This window comes from Schistocerca americana, chromosome 3, assembly GCF_021461395.2.
Source record: "Schistocerca americana isolate TAMUIC-IGC-003095 chromosome 3, iqSchAmer2.1, whole genome shotgun sequence".
Classification (NCBI taxonomy): Eukaryota; Metazoa; Arthropoda; class Insecta; order Orthoptera; family Acrididae; genus Schistocerca; species Schistocerca americana.
In genome coordinates this window covers 549,205,814-549,229,320 of record NC_060121.1, presented here as the reverse complement: position 1 = coordinate 549,229,320, position 23,507 = coordinate 549,205,814, and the positions used below count along the sequence as shown (strand labels likewise).

The 23,507-nt window shown below is 39.6% G+C and overlaps 1 protein-coding gene across 1 annotated transcript in view; it reads right to left on the bottom strand.

Annotated features, from left to right (window-relative positions):
• The window catches only part of LOC124606217 (inactive pancreatic lipase-related protein 1-like), a 69,872-nt gene extending 56,112 nt beyond the window's left edge, over positions 1 to 13,760 (bottom strand). Inside the window, exons 1-4 of the mRNA XM_047138191.1 lie at positions 13,717 to 13,760; positions 13,486 to 13,634; positions 13,109 to 13,360; positions 12,842 to 13,033 (exon numbers count right to left, since the gene is read on the bottom strand). Coding sequence (XP_046994147.1) covers positions 12,842 to 13,033; positions 13,109 to 13,360; positions 13,486 to 13,634; positions 13,717 to 13,760 — 637 coding nt within the window. The remainder of the gene's footprint in view (positions 1 to 12,841; positions 13,034 to 13,108; positions 13,361 to 13,485; positions 13,635 to 13,716) is intronic.
• Positions 13,761 to 23,507: the final 9,747 nt, after the last annotated feature.

The following is a 23,507-nucleotide window of genomic DNA, read 5'->3' as shown; positions in this document are numbered from 1 at the left end:
TTTGCAGACTTTGACAATTCCTATTATTCGTAAGGGATCAACAAATTGGAGTAGCGTTGGACAAAGTGCATAAGTCTAAAAGGAGACTATGTCGAAAAATAAACACGTAAGTAGTTTTTATTTTTGCACGGACTTTTCAAACGCCCCTCGTAAATAGCGAACTGAGCATAACGAAGATGTGGACCATGTTGTGTGAAGAGACCCTGGAAATGTCAAATGCAATTACTACATAATCATTTTCCGCCAAGATTTTATTACTGGCTGCGGTGCATTATATGTTGATACCTGCTCGATATCTGCAAACACAGCTCAAAATCCTCAAAACGAGAGCTGATATGACCTACACAAAGCCGAGAGAGAATAACGAGGGTGAAATAACTCTCGGCTACGATTGTCAAAAGAATTGAGTACTATGAAAGGTGCCAGACCAAGCAGCCTATTATTCCCATCAAATGTACCTTTAAAATTTTACTGTTTGAGGGATGCTCAGATTCCCCCCAGAACACCGTCACTATGTTTTCGTACATTTGATTGGAGCATGAATATAGCAAAGAATAAAACCAAATTGCGTCAATGGTTCACCACAGATTAACTCACTTCGAAGGAGCGAAAAAACTTCTGTTGTTTTCCGATGGATGTGGGGGTCAGAATGAAAACAGGGCGATGATTAACATGTTATGTCACTGGTTTCTTCTCGAAGCTCCTAACAAGCTGGAACTAATAGAACTGCGATTCCCAATAGTGAGCCACTCGTTCATCCCTCCTGACAGGATTTCTGGTAACATCAAAAGACGACTTCGCAAGTTGAGCGTCATTGAAAACCAATCTTTATACGTTCAGTGCACTGGAGAATTTGCGATGGTAGTGCGTCTAGGACAAAAAAGAATACCCTGTTCAAAACTGAAAAGAGTACGCAGAAGACTCAAAAAGACAAAAAAAACCGCGTTCATGGAAAGCAAAAGCAAGAAAATTTTCCTAGTTCGTGGGGAGTTCTTCCACAATTTTAAAGCTGGAGAGGGGAAGAGCATCCTGAAGAGGGGAAAAAAAGGAAACGGTCCATCACCAGTCACAGCAGGTGTACAACATTCAGAAGCCAAACTCAGAGACGTTAAAAAGCTTTTGGAGCTCCACTTTGGTGAAGACTGGGCGACCAGCGACAACATCAAATTCTACCGAGGTGTTCGACGAGTAGGAAGGCACCCCTAGAGTTGCTCCTGCTGCCGTCAAGCCTCAGAACGAGAAAGAATCCGCAGGCGATTTTTAGTTGGTGGACAGAGCTGAGGTTGAGGTCGCTTAAAAGGAAGAATTTTTTGTCGCTATTTAAAACAAAGATGCAACTTTCCACCAGATTCTTCATTTTGTAATATTTTGTCAATGTTTTACTAAGATACAATTTGGAGTTTATTTTATTTTCAACACTATTTGTGATGTCGAAAGCACGATTGTGTATTTTTTTAAACCTAATGTTGAACATTCATTTTTTTCCTCTTTTTGACGTTAAGTAAGTCAGTTTTTTCAGGTAAAATAATGTCACTTTCATGTGTTTGTTTAGTAGTTTTGTAGATTTTTCAGACTTCCCTTCAAAATAGAATGTATTCTGTTCATATTCGCAATAATTAAATTCCATCCCTTTGTCATTCCTAACATATCACCGAATAGCGGGTTTTGCAACCGAATGTTTGTTTTGCAGTTGTGTAGATACGTTTGCAAAACCTGCTTTCTGTATAAAATTTGTTCAAATGGCTCTGAGCACTATGGGACTTAACTTCTAAGGTCATGGATGTGTTCAAAAATGGTTAAAATGGCTCTGAGCACTATGGGACTTAACTTCTGAGGTCATCAGTCCCCTAGAACTTAGAACCACTTAAACCTAACTAACCTAAGGACATCACAAACACCAGTGACCGAGGTAGGATTCGAACCTGCGACGTAGCGGTCGCGCGGTTCCAGACTGTAGCACCTAGAACCACTCGGCCACTCCGGCCGCCCTTTCTGTATAAATCGGGTGCGAAATCCACCAAGTCAATATTACACTTAAGGTTTTAATGTATAAAACAAAACGACAACTTTCATCCATTAATACAGAGTAATTAATTGTTTTTTACTTATTTTTAAAAAAGAAATGAGTTTTTAATATTTTGGATGGGACGAGTTTTTCGCGATTCTCTCAGTTTCGCTTATCATGCAGTTAGCCGTTTTTGCAGCCAAGCTACCCACATAGAACCCGCACGATTTCGGACATGTGCCCCATCGCAGGACTAAATTTAAGATATGCCTGTGGTATAATTCGTCCGGACGACTGTGGAACCACTGTTGGACTGCTGTCTTGGCTTGTCGTTGCAAGTGAACAGCTCTGCTGCATGGAACTTCTTTAGCGGACCGAAAACTTGGCAATAAGAAGAGGCGAGGTCCGGACTGGATGGTCGGTGGTTTACACTGTTCCACTGAAATTACCAGAGCTTGGCGGTTCTGATTGCAACATGTGACTTCGCATTGTCGTGTAGGATAACCACATTGTCCACACGGGGAAAACCTAGAGGCATATTCCTGATGGAGGCGTGCAGGCATGAAAGTGTGAGCCGGCCGCAGTGATCGTGCGGTTCTAGGCGCTGCAGTCCGGAACCGTGGGACTGCTACGGACGCAGGTTCGAATCCTGCCTCGGGCATGGATGTGTGTGATGTCCATAGGTTAGTTAGGTTTAAGTAGTTTTAAGTTCTAGGGGACTGATGACCTTTGATGTTAAGTCCCATAGTGCTCAGAGCCATTTGAGCCATGAAAGTGTCGAACATTAACGACTGGCATTGATGGGTGCACCTAGCGGCGATTCGAGAAGACCGTTTAACACCACTTTCCCATCAGATGGTACTGAACGCAATTTTTTGTCACAGGTGAGCCTGGATGTTTTCCACTCAATGCTCTGGTGCGTCGATTCTGGCATGAAATGCGATATCAACGTTTCATCGCCAGTAGCAATGCGGTCCTGGAAACTGTAACCTCCTGAGATACTGTCGCAGGTAATTGAGTGAAGCAATCATTCGCTTGCCTTTCATCGTGTCATCCAGCTGTTTAGCCACCCACTGACATGAAACCTTCCGATACTCTAATGACTCATGAACGATGTGATAAACGCTCCCATACAAAATGCCAATCCCCTGGGAAGTGTCCTTGAGCTGCACAAGCCGATCTGATTTCAGCATTGCATCCACGTGGGAAATGTTGTCAGTCAGCGACGAACATGGCCAACCCGAACGCTAATTGTCATTCAAGTCTTCACGGCCTTATACGAACTCACACCACCACCACCGCTGCTTCACACTTCTCAAAGCGAGACACTTTTTCCAAAAAGTGGGCTGTGTGTCTGTTTCGATGGGCGTTCGTCCCTTGCTCCATAGAAAATGAATCACGCTTCGTTGCTCGTACGACGTGGACGTGTGAAGGGCAACTGCCTTGCTCAAAAACTGACAGCAGCACCAGCCATGGAGTTACCTGCAGATAATGTCGAGCCAGTCCAAGAAAGGTCCACCGCTGATAGTGGATTGTTGACTTCGTATGTACACTTTCAAAAAAAGTAGGTTCAAACATATTCTGATTCGTGTATACCATCATGTCAGGTCCCAGCACCTTATGATAAAGATAAATACTATTTAGCAACGATCGTTGTCCTCAGAACCTTGAAACACGGGTAAGTCTATCATGATGCGGTACGAAGAAGGCAGACACGTCCAAAATGATGACATGGGTTGCTCCTGGGTCCAATGTTGCCCTTGTATGGTCCACCGCTGTTGCAATGCCTCTCTCTGCTGGCGTGTCAAGGGAAGCCCCATCGATGACTGTCGTGTTTATAGTTCATAGGGCTCCAGACGTCGTCGCATTGACTGTGTTGACTGTGTGGGGACTTGTGTTGTTGCAAACGAAATACATGACGAGGTTGTATGATTCCACATGACCGACTGAACAACATGTCTGTCCTCTCTGAGACTGGTTGTCTGGGGCCATTCTGATTCCACAGCGTATTTATTTGACAGTTGTCTGATCCCTACCAATAAGAGCAGCCATATTGTGGAGCGATGAACTGCAGTTTCCGTAGACTACGTCACTGCCGCTGTCGAATTCAGACGTGTGGAAATAGACATTTGTCCTTATTACGTGATGTATAACAGATTATCTCACAAAAAACATATTTGGAATGAAGCTGTTGGTTAATGTTTCCTTATGTACAGATTGTAAATGACGTTACTCCTATCACTTTCTGTGGTTGCACTGAAACATTAATCATTTGCATATCCGAACACTTCATGCGAATTTGACGTATGTTGCAGGCTGCCTTCGTGGTGCTGCAATTTTAATCGCCAGAATTGTAGCTCTCACCTTTGATCGTCGTGTAAACAACTATTTAGAACTTAGATGCTTCAATTAGAGCATCAAAGTAACACTACATATGATCTCTTGTGAAATTTGTTGTAAATAATTTATTATACTTCATAAAGAATAATGATACCCTTAACACTTTCAGCTCTGACGTACTAAATAAAGTGGGTCACTTAACAAATAATTATTTCTTTGTTCAGTACTCTGGGAGACTTGAGCACTGGGGTGTTCTGAATATAGTAACATTTCCACTTGACAAACTGGCAGTGAGTGTAACAACAGCTGCCTGTCTTGAACACACCAACAGAAATCAATATGGTGTACAGAATCGTAGCTCCTCCCTGTAAGCTTATAGTTTTTATTGCATATTGCAGTACATGTAGCGTTTATCGGCAATATTTTTATTCAAAAATAGGAGTTAAATAGCGTTAATTAAGTCTTAGCACAGTTATGTCAGAAAAGCCCTGTAAGAGTAGCGCCTATTTACGTTCATATCAAACAGGATGTATTTAATGTAGTATAACAGGTCTCAGGAGTTAAAATTTGTGGATATATATTGTCCACAGTACTTAACGAATCTACTTTATATAAAACATTATTTGTGATTAACAGCTGAGTGTTTGCTCTGTTTTCGTAATATCTGGCGTTTATGGAGCAATTTTTCTGGAAATACTGAGTGAAAACCAAGAGCGTGTCAAGTTTCTGAGTGGATACCATCAAAGAAATAACAGTTGATTCCATTATCATTTTCAAGTGTGGAAACTAGTGACTACTGTTTCATATTTCCAATTCTACCCTTTATTTGGTGTGTAGGCTGTCCAGTGGATCCAAGTCGAATAAAACACATTGACAAGTACACACCATTATCCGGTGCTGAACTAGAAGTTCGCTACAGCAATTGCAAAATACTGATATTTGATCTGGACTGTGTCTCCGATGGAGAAGAATGAGGAAAACCAATTTGAAACAATAAGGTCTGTAGTGGCGGTCGCATGGATTGGGGGGGGGGGGGGGAGGAGGGAGTAAGGGGCATAGTTGTTTTCAGCGGTGTTTCGTGCTGTTTGTGGCGAAATAACGATATAATAAACTTTTGGAAACGTTCGCGCGCTGTGTTTTTTAGAGTTTTATGTGCGTTGAAGTCGTTTAGTAAATTTCGTGCTTTAGTTTTCAGTTTCTAGTCAAATAGTTCAGTAAAATTTTCATTCAATGTTTTAACTTCATTGAGTGTTCCAGTGGCAGCTTGAAATTTTGGTTTTAGCTAATAATTTTGTGAATTTTTGTTGGTATTGGTATTAGCTGTGGCGTAGTAGTATTAATACAAGTAGCTGCTTTCTTAGTAGACAGAGAATTTCGAGACCACTATTGTTAGTTCTTTAAATAGTTCTACTGGTGTAATCGAACTTAGGTAACGTAGACGTATAGTTTTTTCAGTAACTGTGAAATTTTACCGTGAGTGAGAAGTGCGGGCTCTGTCGTAGGTTTGTGAGTAGTGGGTTACGATGTAGGATTTGTTCAAAGTATTTTCATTGGAGTGAAAGGGGAGGGATGCAGTGGGGAAGCCAATGGGCATTCTAGCGAGATCCTCTCCTGGGAATGCTGAATCTGTTGTAGAAATAAGTTGATAGAGGAGCAGGAGCGTAAGATCTGTACCCTTCAGGTGCAGTTACAAAGAGCAAAGGAGAAACTAGATAGGTTGAGGAGGGTGAAGGGTGGTGGGGGATGGGAACCGGCAGTTGGCAAGACGGCAGCTAGAAGGAGGAGGTATTCAGTTATACTTTGCGTTTATGCAATAGATTTGACCAACTGTCAGAGTGGAGAGGAGCCTGTCGTAGCTGTAGATGTAGGGAACATGCAGCACTCCTCAGCAATTAGGAGGCCTAGGTTAGTTGCAAAGTTAAACAGAAAGGTGAAGATTCTGTTGCTAGGTAGTTCATACAGTAGAGGTGTGGGCCAGCAGTTGCAGGAAGTGTTGGGGAGTGAGTACCAGGTCACCAGCATTGTGAAGCCTATTGTAGGGTTGGCTGAGGTGATATATACCATAGGGGAGCTATGTAGGAATTTTACGAAGGAGGATCAGACAGTGATAGTGGGTGGAGCAGGGAACAGTCTTGATAGGAACGGGGAATATGATGTAGGTGGTGACCTGGCAAAGATAGCTACTCAAACTGGTGGCATTGATGTGCATTTCGTGCAACTGTTCCAGCGTCATGGTCGGCCTCATCTTAATGCGGCTGTTAGACGCGTTAAAATTGGGCTGGGGATGGCGCTGATGATAGAGGGCATGGGTCATATTTCAGTGGTGCCAGTTGGGTCTATCGGTAGATCGTGTTTCACTAGGCATGGCCTGCACCTCAATGGGTATGGGAAGCTTATAGGTGACAGAGTAGTGGGTGGTGGTGGGATCACTCATGGAAAAATTCCTGTAGTAGTTGGTGTTAGAGCAGCACCTTTTTTAGATTTAAGTCAGCTGATAGGTGTACCTGCTTAAAGGAAGACCCTCTAACTAAGGGCTCACCTTCAGAGGACGTCATGTTTCCAAATAGAGAAGGAATTAACATATTTCATCAGAATATAAGAGGTATTAGAGATAAAGTTAGTGAACTGCTTATAGATGTTGACTCTGAAATTACTGGTATGTTGGAATACCACTCAAATAATTTGACAATTCAGAGGCTTCCTTTACCAGGATACAGATTAGCTGGCTATTTTTCAAGGAGTTTCTTGCTGGGTGGGGGAGCGGGCATGTGCGTAAAAAACAGTATTCCATTTGAGTCCATAGACGTATCACGGCACTGCAGTGAACAATTATTTGAATGTTATCCACGGGCAGTTGAATTTAGTGGAGCCAGACTTCTGATTGTTGTTGTTTATAGGTCCCCTAACTCTGACTTCAGAGCATTTCTGCTCAAGCTAGAGAGGGTTCTTGATTAACATTGTAGGAAGTACCAGAAATTAGTTATATGTGGTGACTTCAATAGAAATTTTGTGCATGATAGTGCAAAAAAAAGGATGTTGGTATATCTCCTAAATTCATATGATCTGATGCAGACTGTGTTTCTTCCAATTAGGGTGCAGGGCAACAGTAGCACAGCCACAGACAATTTTTTTATTCATTCTTCATTACTAGATCGGCACTCCGTTAGTAAAGGGGTGAATAGCCTTTCACACCATGATGCACAAATTTTAACACTAAAAGGATTTTTACTCAAACAAATGTCACATACAATTACAAACTAGGTAGGGAAGTTAATCCAACAGCAATAGAGAATTTTTTAAACCTCGTCAAGGAACAAGAGTGTCAAGATGTTTATAGTGCTGATAACACAGATGATAAATATATTGCTTTCCTTAACACATTTCTCATGATCTTTGAGATTTGCTTTCCATTAGAACGTACTAAATGGGGTACTAGCAGTAATAGGAAGACCGGGTGGCTGGCAGTTGGGATAAGGATATCAAGTAGAACAAAGCGGGAATTATATCAAAATGTTAGAGGTATTCACAATCAAGCTACAGTGGCCCATTACAAATAGTATTGTAAGGTGCTTAAAATATGATTAGGAAGGCAAAGAGTACGTGGTATGCAAATAGAATAGCTAATTCACAGGACAAAATTGAAACCATATGGTCAATTGTGAAGGAAGTGTCTGGTCAGCAGCACAAGATGGAAGATATAAAGTAAGTTCGTACTAAAAATATTTCTGTTACTGATAAATCAGATATATGTACAGTATTTAACTAAATACTAAAGTACTGCTCGTGTTAACCCTGTATTTAACCATATTTATAATTTTTCGTTTAGGAATGGTCAGTTTCCTTAACGATTGAAGTACTCAGTAGCAAAGCGCTCTTTATAAAAAGGCAGTTCATGACGTAAGTTCATGGCTTGTAGAAAGTAAACTAACGCTAAATCACAGTAAGACTCAGTTTTTACATTTCCTAACACACAATTCAACAATAATGTGGTTAATTTTAGACCTATTTCTATACCTTCAGTGTTTGCTAAAGTTATTGAAAAGGTTGTGTATGTAAGAATAGTTGATCTTTTTATGCCATACAATTTGCTATGAAATGTACAGTTCGGGTTTAGAAGTCGTTTAACAACTGAAAATGCTTTATTCTCTTTTCTCTGTGAAGTACTGGATGTGTTGAACAAAAGATTTCGGACACTAGGAATATTTTTTTGATTTAACTAAGGCGTTTGATTGTGTTGATCACAAAACATTGCTCCAGAAGTTAGACCATTATGGAATATGGGAAGTAGCTCACAATTGGTTCATCTCGTACTTTAACAACTGACAGTAATAGGTCATTATTCACAGTGTTGAGAATGGCTGTGATGATTTTTGATGCCGTAGTAAATTAGTGGCCTAATGATGTTGATGCATCACCAGAGACTTTCTTCGAAGAACCGAAGGTGGGAGACGAAATTCCCTTAATCAGAAAGATATTCGCTTACTGACCTTCTATTATATCTTTAAATATATGTAATGAAATTATTTTTTCCTGCACTCATAAGAAGCTAGAACTTTTCTGCACAGTGCTGGTAACTACAGCAACATCAGGACATTTGTTCTCAACATCGTGGTATTTCAAGACTTACTTAAGGAGCAGAAAGGGGTAGACAGATTAAATGGACTGGTCTTGATATATATTCACAAAAATATAGAAATAATAACTGATGAAGTGCTGTGTGAAATGTCTAAGAAGCCTCTTCACCTTCTTCTATAAGAGCCATTTTGTCATTGTTTCTGTGTTAAAGTCGTTATAATGCTTGTGAATATATTACTTTAGTTCTGATTATTACGTTTTACGATTTCATCAAATTCTCCACCCTCTCCCCAAATACAAAAAAGGAAAAAGAAAACACCTGGATCCCCTCCTGAAGGTCTACTGTTTTCCAATTGTGGGAGCTGATGATATTACACCTACTGCAGCTTCCCTGAGACAGAAGAAATTGCTAGGGGTGTCAGTATTGACGACAAAACGTCACAATAGAGTAATCATGTGAAGCACGTACCTGTGCATGAGAAATCGGAAGTAAAAGACATCGAGAACTGACGTAACAATGTTTGCCCTTAGAACACCATAGCGAGACAACGAGAAGGATGTTTACATACCGTATGAATATTTTAGAAGATATAATCCAGAGGATCTCTACAAAACTAATGCTTTTCGTACAAACAACTACTATGTTAGAAACATGGGCAATAGCATTTTAAAAGATGATTTAGAAATTCATTGTCACACGCTCCATCGGTTACTGACCAGATGCCAGCTAACTGATTGGAAAGCCTGTATTTAGCACCCGACAAACCAGGAAACAATAACGATAGACTACGGAATGTTAGACCTATCATTGATTGCTTAAAGTCAAGATGCCATGATTTCCATCTTGAAAAGAATGTGTGTATTGATGAGCAAATTACTCCTTTCAGAGGATCTTTGAACGTGGAGAATTATGTAAATGGTAAGACACGTTCTTGGCGGGGAGGGGGTGGAATGTTACATTCTGTGTGGCGAGAGTGGACTGATTTATGATTTCATTGTCTGCCAAGAAAAGCTGCATCTCTCAAATCTGAACTGACTGGAGCTTTTGCTGTAACTGGAGACACCACAGTTGTGTATTATTACTGTGCGGGGGGTACAGATGGTATCTGATCTGACAATATGGGACACTGGCCAAAAGCAGTGAACAATCAAGGAAGTGGGAGAAAGAAATGTGTAGCCTGAAGGTAAAACTCAAGTGTGAAAAGTGTGATATCTTTTATGTTTATTGAACAAGTGCTTCAAGTCCTTCTGTAATCACTAGAAACAGTACCTGAACAATGAAAGAAATTAGTGACAACATAAATAATTTCCATATTTTGCCATGATTAGTGATAAAGACATTATTTGAACAATGACTTTCTTGTGTGAAACAGTGTACAAAGGAAAACGAGACAACAAAAGAATAAGTGCTTGTATGTAAAAATTTACTCCACTTGAAACCTTATGTACTACTTGTAGTACATCCTATGATTTGCATATTGTGAGTAAAGCAATACATTTTTGAACCTTATAGTGTAAATAAATGTTTTCTAATGAATAACGCAAGTTACTAAACTTTTGTGGGAAAAAAGTCAGGGGTTAAAAGGTTCATTATAATACTAGAAGGAAAAATGGCTTTAACTACTCTCCAATGAAACTGACTTTATTTCGGAAAGCGATGAGTAAAGCTACTACCAAAATTTTTTGATAACATACCCAAGAGTAGGGATTAAATGCCTGAGAGACGGCAAAGCTATTTCCACGGTAGGATTTTCATTTATAAACGTGTAGCTTATTTCGGGGAAAATGTTACATATGTACTTGTGCTACAAAAATAAATATCGTTCCTGTTACGTGATATCATCTGTAGAAGACCATGACACAGCCATATTCAAATACTCAGTAAACTGACTCCTTCCACGTTATTACGATGTGTCACGCAAGGCGATCAGTGAAACATGTAGCTAAATAACTAAAAAGCCAACATATCATATCGTATCTGAGAAAATACGGCAGATTGCACTCTCACCTCCAGTTGAGATGGCGTTTATAAACGTATGGAGCTGCCTGAATGTAAGTTTTCCATTTGCAGACCTGTTCCTTACTACACAACAACAGTTAGGGGTCCTACGGAGAAAAATATTGAAACACCAAAATCACACTTTTAAATTCCTAATACAGCGTAGGAAACCTGTTGACAATCAGAACAGCCGTCAATCGTCTCAAAACTGGCGAATATAGGTCCCGTACGGTTTTCAGAGGAATCTTATGCTGTTCTTCCTGCAAAACGGTGGAAAGCTCAGGTAACGATGATGGGGATGGATAGCGATCACTATCCTTCACTGCAAAATAGACTACATAGGCTCAATATATTACATAGGCCTAATATATTGAGGTTTGGTGACTGCGGTGGCAGGGTAGAAGCGACAGTTCATCCTCGCGTACACAAAACCAGTCCTAGCGATGCGAACTCTGTGAACAGGGACCCTGCCATCTTGGAATAGAGCGTCACCATTGGGGAATAAACGTTGTACCATCAGCCAAAATGGCCATATAGCCCTAAACGGTAAAGTGACCTTCCAGAGTAACCATTGGGCACTTGGAATACCATGATATGACTACTTAAATCATCCTCGTGTTTCACCCCTGCGACGTAAACTTGACCGGAAGGTGAAACAAGGCTCACCCGACCAAATGAATTTTTTTCACTGTACCATAGTCCAGGTTCTATGGCTTCGGCACAACGTTTTCCTGTTACGAGCATTTGCACCAGTGACGAGTGATTTTACGATTCCAGCTCACTCTGCATTTCCCTGCTCATGCAGCTACCTTCGTATTGTTTTGGCGCTGACAGGGCTCGCGAGTGCGACATTCAGTTCTGCAGTGATTTGCAGCTGTCGTGTCCTCTTACATTCGTCACAATCCTCTCCATCCAAGCATACGCAGATGACGTAGCGCTCATTGGAAACAGCGAAATAGAGATTAGACAATTCTTTGTGGAGCAACAGAAGCATCAAGACATGGCCTGAAAGTAAATGACGAAAAAACGAAATACACGATAGTTCAAAGATGTAGAGATCAGTGGGATAACCAATCACATCTAATATTGGCTGAACACAAATTCGAGCGTGTTGAACAGTTCAAATTTCTGGTATCAATGATAGATGAACAAAGTCAGAGACAGGTAGAAATAAAAGCGAGACTGCAAAATGCTAACTGAGCCTATTATGCAATACAAAATCTCTTAGGGTCCAAACTGCTGACTAGGAAAACTAAAATAAAGTTACATAATACATTCATCATACCAGTTCTAATCTATGGACAGAAACATGAAGCCTATTGAAAACAGAACACAACCATTTACAAGTGTTTGAGAATAAAGTTCATAGAAAAATCTTTGGTCCATATTATGACAATGAATCACAATGCTAGAAGAGAAGACAACGTAGAAATACACGAGCTATCACAACAACCAACGATAGTAAACATAATAAATGCATCTGATGAAAATGAAAGAAGACCAAATTGTGTTAAGAATATTCAGGAAGAAGCCACCTGACAAAAGATCAAGGGGGAGACCCAGGAGTACTTGGCAAAGTGAAACTGATTGCATATCCGAAAGATTGGGAATAAATAACTGCCAAGAGGCTACAGAAGACAGGAGCATCTGGAGGAATCATGTGTGATACGCACGGGAGCTTCGAGTCCCTTAGAACCGTGCTACTACTACTACTACTACTACTACTACTACCTGAAGTTCATAGCTTCTCGTAACTTCAGAGAAAAAACTCGCATATGCTACTACAACGATAAGCAGCTTTTCCTGTATCTTTGGTGAGATGCACTGTCAGAATATTTCACTTGCGATTTAGAAGAGCAAATTTCGTGTGAACACAGTATAAAATGCCCAGCTTTACATATTGAAAAAGCTGGAGTACTTACTAGGAATTCCTGGTGCGTCACATCCTGGTTGCTGGAATCCACCGTTCGTATAAAAGTCCACATCGCCACTTGCATCAATCTTTCCTTTAGAGCCTGCATTCGTGTGTATAACGTCAACAAAGACAGCGTCTGTGGAATCCAGCTTATTGGATTTCCAAGGAGTTGCAAATAATGGCATTGCTGGGTCAAGACCTGTTATGGTAACGCATTTACGTATTAATAGAGTCTTTAAAAGATTCACTGGAATGTCCGTAGAAGGGTATTTACCTGTAAGACGAGGGAGTTTTCCTGATTTCAAGTATTGTCCAACTTGCCCGGCCACTTGTGCTCCTAAACTGAAGCCAATGACGTGTACATCTGACAGTGGTACTTTACCGTCATCGATGAGTTTATCAAGCAACTGCGCTGTACACTTCCCAACCAACGGCGTATTGTAAGCAGCTTGTATGTAGCACGGCTCTTGTGCGAGAGGGCCGTAATCAACTGAGATTACGTTGTATTCCCCATTCTGCAGGTATGCTGCAATCCCCGTGTTAAAATACTGAATGAGAAACTTTCGGAAATAATGCGAGTGACAGTAGAAATGTGACATGCGAACGATATCTTGGATGCTTCCACAGTGAGACTGTTACTAACGTACTTACCCGGACGTATTTCTGTATTTGGAGAAAAGTCACGATGACCAGTGTATCCATGTATGAGAATCTTAAGAGGTTTTCCTTTCACAAATCCAGCAGACTTAAATGAGGATGGATCATTTACATCAAGTAAGTGAGGCGAATCTTGTGTTTCTCTGGAAAAAGAAAGGTATTTCATTGGTAATTCTAGATAAGTTTAATGTGATCAGTGGATGTACAACAAGGAATGCGAGTTACCTCGTGTACAAGAAAAATTTTATATTCTCGTTGGGACATTCCATGGGCGGACTCAAACAGTTTTCAAATAATCTACCAAACAGCCCTGACGGTAACCACCACTGTGCCTCCGCAACTGGAACATATTTATTACAATACACTCGTTGTACGTTAAAATTGGGCGAATGTGATTCTATAAGTAAGATATTGCCATGAAGAAATATTTCTTCTAGTACGAATAAAATTTCTGAGAATACTTACATTTGCTTTTGTTTGAGTACATAAACTACTTTTAAATGCATCCAGTACATTAATTTAAATTGTGCTATGCGAGTAAGTGTACTTACTTGCGACTAAGGCCAGTACAAAAGCGAAAGAGCAGAAGGTCCACATTGTGCCCCCACACAGGCCGCTGTGAGTGATGAACTGGTTTGTGAACCGTTCCCAATCTGTGCAGAACGTATTAGCTACTGTTTACGTACTTATCAAATAGAGATATGCGCAAATGTATGTATCTTTTCTGCATGCCTAATTAAGGGGTATGCCTACTTGCATACATAGCGGAACCGAAGAAACTATGAGTTAGTATTCTATCAGTTGTTGCCTGTTATCATTTTGCAAATCCTGTGTCCCAGCAGTTAGCTTTGAGATACTGTACACTTAAGTAAAGGAACACCATTTCGTCTCGCCTAGTACTAATTAGATAATTGTAGTGTCAGAGCCCGTAAATTGTTTTGTTCTATTATACGTTGTGAAACCTATTATTTTCTGTCCGTCTCGCAATATAAACAGAGTGCAGGAGTTATGTTCTTATGAGTAACTAGGAGAGATCAAAGAGCACGAGAAGTGGCATAAGATAAACCGACAGCTTACGTAATGAGCTGCATCTGTACTCTGCAAACCACTGTGACCTGCATGGCAGACGATTCTTACTATTGCACTACTTGTTAGTATCGCTTCCCGTTCCATTCACGTATGGATCGCGGAAAGAACGATCGTTTAAACGAGTCTGTAAATGGCTTCAACCGTTGCGGCGATCCCTACGGAGTGCTTCAGGAGTTGTAGTACAGGAGGTTTATAATTAAACTTTCACCACTGGAGGCAATGCAGACGAAAAAATATATGCGGTATGGACACCCAACTTTATAGGAATGATTTTCAGACAGTGGGCTGCAGGATTTGCGTTTTTAGTAGTGATTGTGTCCCGATTTGCCGTTAGAAGCCGGTACTGGTACGGCGACATAGGATTGAAACACGAGCATCAGTGTGAATTACAGTTGCAGACAGTCAGCGTGAGTCTGGACAAGGTGAGCAGGACTTCACTCGTAAAGTTGTTTTATCAAAACAATAGTAATAGTTCTGCTGCTCTTCGCGAGTACCGGCGCGTTAAAGGAATACAGAGAGGTCCTCTTTCCGCATAGCGGTTGAAGAATATGATTCGGAAGTTCTAAGTAACTGGCGATTTGGGAATTGCTAACGGGAGAGGCCGACGGCCAATGGCGCCACAAAATTATTGAAGAAATTAGTGTTGCCATGGTTGAGTGTGCTGGACCCATTGAGGGATGTCCAAGCAGTGTACGAGTTGTGTCACGAAAGCTGAACATTCCATGGTCTACTGTTCGAGAAGTGCTGCGAACAATTGCGAAATGGTACTTCTAATGTGGTTCCAAGCTGTCGTGGATGCAGATAGTCGTCAAATTCCGCAACTTCTATTCAAAATGGTTCAAATGGCTCTGAGCACTATGGGACTTAACTTCTGAGGTCATCAGTCCCCTAGAACTTAGAACTACTTAAACCTAACTAACCTAAGGACATCACACACATCCATGCCCGAGGCAGGATTCCAACCTGCGACCGCAGCGGTCGCGCGGTTCCAGGCTGTAGCGCCTAGAATCGCTCGGTCACCCTGGCCGACCAACTTCTGTAACCTGGAAAGTATACATGGTATGCGGTTAATAAATATTATGCTCTCATGGAAATTAAAATACGTCTCTTTCAATGGTGTATTCGTTATGTCTCTTCCACATGTCCTCACAAATGTCTCCATAAAGTTTCATTGGCCCAAGATCTCTCGTTTTTCATGGGGGCCCTCTCAGGTAACGAAGGTTTGCTTATAACCACCCTGTATGTCCTAGATTCCTCATTTAAGCGACCGCATCCTGCATATCTAACCCATGTTAATTTAGGCAAGTATTGACCCAGTTCTGAAAAAAGACTATTTGATGCAGTTCCTTAATATTTTTACTGTATGTTACATGACGCTAGAGTCAACTGTACTAAAATCTACTTTATCCATTTTATAGTTTTTAAGAAATACTTTTTTAAATTTACTAACCAAAAATATTAAGTTTTTTTCTGCAGAAAATATTTTTTTGTGAACTTCCTAATGGGGTAATATTAATGAATGTAGTAGCAGAGGTGGCTTTTAATGTTATGCAGAGTCTCTGAAATTTCATTCATTTATCTATGATAGTTTCTTATGTAATGGGGCATATGTACTGAAAATTTTAGTTTGTGGGAAATTGACTTTAAAGAAAAAACTTTTGAAATTTGTTACTTACAGTTAATTAAAACTGTCCTGCTGCATATGACGGCCCTTCTTTGACCTCTAGCAGGTCTTGCAACTTCTTTTTCACCTTCCTGGGTATCTGTCTTGCTTTCTTGGCCATATTAGATGCAGACCTGTCTGCATCGGCTATCCTCATTTTATCGCAATATTGCAGCCCAGTGAACATATTTTCACCAGGATTAATTTCCAGCTTTTTCAGTACCCATTACCAGTTCCAACATTACCACAATTGAATGTAATAACAGCATCATAAACTCCTAGTTTCATTGTATGCATACCTACAACCACAGTTTTAGGAAGGCGGTTCCAAATTATGCTTTTGAAACATTCATTTGGGTTCTGTGTCTGCCCATGCAGACATTTCCTTAGAAGGTCAGGATGAGCCAAGTCTCTGAAAATAGGTTTAATTGCTGTAATAACAGCAGCAGGAAGAGAATGCTGGTGAGAATAAGATTCTCCAGTTGCCTTAGCCCTATTGTATTTGCACCACGAATTTTCTCCTGATGGACAAAATCCATGACATGGTTTATCATCAGCGAGGACTTACAGAAGAATATGGCCCAAAGATCTCTCTTCATTGCTCTTCTTCTTCCACTGCTTCCCTAGCAGCCAGTTTCATGATTTTCTCACTGACATCACATACAGCTTTCTCTAATATTGCACTCAGTTTTTCAAATTTGTTTGGTGGTTGATGTAAGTTGATCACTGAACAAAATGTTCTCCCTGCAGCCAAGCCCTTGCCAGATATTCTTAATTTCGCCTAATTGCCTGCCCGTAGTATACCTGTAAGTTTTCTATTTCAGTTATAGTTAACCGACCCTGTCCTGTCAACAGTTTTCTATCTTCTAATATTTTTCTCTCATATCAATAGTTAGTTTTCTCAGCCTTGTTCCTACACGTTTTTAAACATGGCCTACACATTCTATTTTGCTAATAATGGCACCTCCATATGGGTTAGAGTTCACCACATTGTTGTATGCCTTACTGTAACCATCGCCCAAATGTTTGGTGTATCGTACGCCACTTGTTTCTATGGAGTGATGAAATATTAGTTGTACTCCATGAACTTCCATACCACTGCTTGTTCCTCCAAAATTAGCCACACAGTTGTGTTCTTTATTTTCATTGACTTTACAACATTTGCAATATTTAGACATTATCTCCACATCTAACACTTTACCGATGTCTACACTCGTGGCAGTCACTATTCCATTCGGAGATGTATGTCCTCTTTTCTACCAACTTCCATCAAGTGCAACTGCAATATCCGAACATACATCATTTTCTTCCACTACTTCCCTAGCAGCCAGTTTCATGCTTTTCTCACTGACATCACATACAGCTTTCTCTAATATTGCAGTCAGTTTTTCAGATTTGTTTGGTGGTTGATGTAAGTTGATCACTGAACAAAATGTTCTTCCTGCAGCCATGCCCTTGCCAATGGATCGTAAGGCATAAACCAATCTAGTATTGATTTCATACGGGGGCCACTTGCATCTAGTTTTGAAGAACTCATAAATGAAATCACAGCTGAGCATTTAGTGCAAATTAAATTGAAAACAATTGCTAGGCCTTTTCTCCCACTGGCACTCCCACAAATTTTCGCACTCTGTGACTCACTACACTGTCTACATTGTACAAATTTAGAAATTACATCTGATGATATTGTCAGATTTATAATAATGTTGCTGCACCCCTTGTCACTTACAGTAAATTCGTTGTAATTCTCTTGAAATGGTGAGAGCTTCTTTGATGATGCACTTGTTGAAGAATTACGATTAGAAACATCGTGACCAGGCGACATAACCTCTTGTACAGAAAGCTCTCTAAACCTCTTTCCTCTTAATTGTCGTTTCTTGAAAATGCCTTTACGTTTCGTCATCTTCAATAAACACAACAAAACACACGTACACAAGCACTGCAAACGTAAGTATAACAACTACTCGCAATCACACTTGAATAAAACTAACCACGTGTTTGAAAGTGTGTTGTTTAGAAACAGCAGAAACAAAAGAATACCGACCGTTGCAACCCAAGGACAGCAAAGACACTCGGGAGTAAAAGAAAAAATCCTTAACGTGCAATGTAGGAGATATAAAGATCTAAAATATATGCAGAAAAGTGGCTGTCAGAAAAGTGGGCGTGGGACATATGCACATGTGGTAGGAATATGCTCTTTAAATGCTAGAAAAAAAATTTTCAGCAAAACCTTTTCAGAGTACTTAAATAAAACCTTAATCTATCGAAGTATGATGAAAACCGAAAAACGATTTCCTTCGACCTGAACCACGGTGTGGTCTCCCTAAAACTTATTCTTGAAACTTCGTAAAGTAGGCTTTGATGAGGTAGTTTGCGTCAATCTTCAGTGCCTTTCGGCATATACATGACACTCGCCCATGAGTAGAAGACAAATGCGACTATTCGTGCTGTCCTTCTTTGTACCCCTGTTAGTTGCGGTATTCGAGGACTGGTTGAACGACTATGTCACAAATAATCTCCTTTTTAGACTAATTGGATTTTGCTATTGCCCTTCCAATGAACCGAATCCTGTCACCTTGCTTTACCTACGACTGAGCCTATGTGATTTTTCTACTTCATATCCCCACAAATTGTTGTTGCTAGGTATTCATATGTGCTGACTGATTTATTGTAGTCATAGGACACTAGTTTTTTTCGATTTATGAAGTGCACAATTTTGCATTTCTGAACGTTTAAAGCAAGTTGCCAATGGTTGCAATTTTGAAGTATCAATGTGTGTACTGAAACAATGCATAGGGATTATACAAGGCAATTAACAAATATAATAAAATGAATCCTTCACATCAGGGACATTTCCAGAGCAGTTAAAACAGGCAAGAGTTGTACCTTTGCTTAAGAAAGGTAATACAGAAGACATAGAAAATTACTAGCCCATTTCCCTGTTATCAGCATTCTCAAAAATAATAGAAGCCATTATGAAAGACAGATTAATGAATTACCTGAATAAATACAATGTTTTAAGCGAATAACAGTTTGGTTTCCGAAGTGGCAAAAATATGGGGTCAGCCATAGTAGAATTCACAAAGTTGTACTTGATGCTCTTGATAAAGATGAGCATGTCACAGGCATTTTTTGGATCTTTCTAAGGCGTTTGATCCAGTCGAACACAAGATTCTATTAAATAAATTAGAAGCATTAGGACTAAGAGGGGTAGCTAATGACTGGTTTCGATCATACCTAACAGATAGGTACAAAGAACAGAGATAACATATACCTCAAATAGATTAAACATTTAGTAAAACACCTATCAGAACCAAAATGCATTAATATAGGGGTTCCGCAAGGTAGCATATTAGGACCAATACTGTTCCTGATATACAGCAATGACTTTCCCAGTAGTGTTACTCATGGTGAAAAAATCCTCTTCGCTGATGACAGCAATATTATAGTCACTGAGAAAACTAGAGAACTCCTTGCTGAGAAAGCAAATGAAACTCCCAAGGAAGTTTATGATTGGTCAATAAGTAATAAAGTAACATTGAACATAAAGAAAACTAATGCCATGAATTTCAGTTTGAAGAGGAAAAATGATAATGTTAAATTAAATGTAGATACCACCTCTATAGACTGTGTAGCAAATGCAAAATTTCTAGGAATGAATACTGATTCTCAGTTGAAGTGGTGTGAACATACAAAGGTACTTGCAAACAGAATGTCATCATCATGTTATGCCCTTGGAATCCTATTACCAGCATCTAACATGCAGTGTCTTTTAGTTACATATTATTCATATGTACACTCAGTTCTTAGCTAAGGCATTCTTTTTTGGGGAACAAATGTACAAAATATGAAGACAATTTTGAAACTCCAGAAAAAAGCCATAAGAATAATAATCAAAAATACTAGTCAAGCTCATTGTAAAGATCTGTTCAGAACACTGGGGATTTTAATTGCTCCATATGAATACATTTACCAATCAATTGTATGCATCAAAAATAACATTGGTAATTACTGCACAAACAGTTCTGTCCATGACCATGCAACAAGAGATAGACTCAACTTACATTTACCAAGAAAAAATATACATAAAACTCAAAACAGCATGTTCTACCAAGGAATAAAACTGTACAATAAATTACCAAAAGAGATTAAAGAAACTGCAAAAATACACTTGTCTAAAAAGGCAGCTAAATAGTACCTGTTATGCAATACATTTTATACATTGAAGGATTACTTAGCTGAAACAGAGTAAAAATGTTATACAAATAAATAATAATAATAATAATGATTATAAAATATCCAACATTCCACAAACACCTTCACTTTACATTTTTTCCTTTTTTTTCCTTTCTAGAAGTACTTACCCCTAAACTATGCGTAGCACAATACTAACACCTCTTCCTCTTTCTAAGCTCAACATCTCACTCGTTATGGAGGGATACTGACTCAGTTTTTCAGGATAGCAAATGGGAAGTTGCAGTACAGAAAATGGGCTAGATACCATCAGTGTGCGTGTGTGTGTGTGTGTGTGTGTGTGTGTGTGTGTGTGTGTGTGTGTGTGTGTGTGTGTAGTGAGTGAAGTGTTATGAAACAATGTGTGTACAGTGTGTGCAGTGACTGATAGTGAGATATGAGTGAACAATGTGGCATTACAATTTAATAAGTTACTTGTAAAAAAAGTATTGTATACCAGGAGTACATCTAACAATTGTCTCTAACTAGAAGTCTGTAAATATATGTGTATACGAATTAGCTTATTTTAAATTGATCTAAATTTGTAAATATTTTGAAATGTCCTATATCCTTGCAAAAAGAGATTAAAGATGAATAAAGCTACTACTACTACTATTAATCTCGTCAAGATCTGCCGAAATATTTGTGTAGATTTTTTTCAGATTATACTTGGTTATAAGTAACTGCATCATCTACGGAAAGTCTGAGTTTACTTTTAATATTTCCTGCAAGGTCATTGATAAACAACACGAATAGCAAGGGTGCCAATACATTTCTCTGGGGCATATCTACATCTACATTGATACTCCGCAAGCCACCCAACGGTGTGTGGCGGAGTTACTTCTGCATCTGTTGATGATTCTCCATCCAAGCTAACATGCTACAGCCTCCTGATGGCATGGAGAAATGGAATGTGTTTTGGGATTTAGAGAGGTTAAAACGACAGCTTATACAGTGAGTGTATTCAGAAATGAATGTGTCAGAATAATGCTGCTGAAAGATACGCAGAGGTAACAAGCTGAGAGATCCGTGCGGGATTTATGGACTGTACCGCTAAATGCGCATGTCGGTTATGTTTTTATTTAATATTTTAGTGAGGAGACTTTCTACAGCCGTCAGATACTTAGAGAAATGGATTTTTAACTATATTCAACCATCAGCTATATATCATGTTTGGTTTATGTTTCAATGAATATGTTAAGCAATATAATGAGGATACATATTAAGGGCAAATAATTTTCGTCGTTGTGTAAAACCAAAACTTTGCTTGCCTTTGGAAATATTAATAAATCGTTCTCTCTTGCGGAACTACGCTGCACACTAAAAATTTTCTGTATGTTAGTAACTGCACAAAAAAGGCTCGTTTCTGCATAGTAACGAAAAGCTACAGAAAAAAGCAAGGAAGACACTTTTGGCTGGGAATCCCCGAGTTATTATTCAGTCTTCTAGTAAGAAATGACATCTTTCTCCGCACATATTTCTGTCTTTCGTTCGCTTTTTTTCTGAGTCATCAGTCCTTTGACTGGTTTGATGCTGACCGTCACGAATACCTCTCCTGTGCCAACACCTGCTTTCTGAGTTATTTTCTGTACGCATTCCAATCTCTGTTCCTACACACTACAGCTCCCTCTAGTACCATAGAAGTTATTGTGTGATGTGTTAACAGATGTCCTACAATCCTGTCTCTTCTTGTCTGTGTTTCATATATATTTCTCTCCTCGCCGATTCCCCTGGAAAACCTCTTCATTCCTTACCTTATCAGACCACCTAATTTTCAACATTCTTCTGCAGCACAACATCTCAAATGCTTCTATTCCCTTCTTTTCCGGTTTTCCAAAAGTTAATGTTTCACAACCATACAATGCTGTGCTCCAAACGTACATTCGCAGAAATTTCTTCTTCTAATTAAGGCCTGTGTTTGATACCAGTAGACTTCACTTGGCCAAGAAAGCCCTTTCCGCCAGTGCTAGGCTGTTTTTATGTCCTCCTTGCTCCGTTCGTCATTGGTTATTTCGCTGCCTAAGTAGAAAAATTCCTTAACTTTGTGATCACCAATCCTGATGTTAAGTTTTTCGCTGTTCTCACTTCTCCTACTTCTCATTACTTTCGTCTTCCTTCGATTTACCCTTAGTCGCAATTCTGTATTCATTAGTCTGTTCATTCCATTCAGCAGATCCCGTAATTCTGCTTCACTTCCACGGGGATAGCACTGTCATCAGTGGCGTACATTGATATCCTGTCTCCTTGAATTTTAATTCCACCCTTCAACCTATCTTTTATTTCCGTCATTGCTTCTTCGAAATATAGGTTGAGCAGCACGGGCGAAAGACTACATCCCCGCCTTACACCCTTTTTAATCAGAGCACTTCGTCCTTGGTCCTGCACTCTTATTGTTCCCTCTTAGCTGTTGTATATATTGCATATTACCCGTCTTTTCCTATAGCCTACCACTGTTTTCCACAGAATTTCGAACATCTTGCACCATTTGACACTGTCGGACACTTTTTTCAGGTCGACAAATCCTACGAATGTGTCTTGATTTTTCTTTAGTCTTGCTTTTATTATCAACCTCAGAATTGCATCTCTGTCGCCTCTAACTTTCCTAAAGCAAATTTATCTGCATTTAGCTGAGCCTCAATTTTCTTTTCCATTTTTCCGTGTATTATTCTTCTCAGCAATTTGGAGGCGTAAGCTGTTAAGCTGATTGTACGATAATTCTCGCACCTGTCGGCTCTTGCAGTTTTCGTAATTATATGGATGATGTTTTTCCGAAAGTCCGATGGTATATCGCCAGTCCTATACATTCTACACACCAACGTGAATAATTGTTTTGTTGCCACTTTCCCCAATGATTTTAGAAATTCCGATTTAGTATTATTACTTCCTTCTGCCTTATTTGATTTTAAGCCTTTCAAAGCTCTTCTAAATTCTGATTCTAATACTGGATCCCTGTATCTTCCCTATTGATTTCTCTTTCTTCTTTTATCACGTCATCAGAAAAGTCTTCCCCCTCATAGAGACGGTCAGCTCT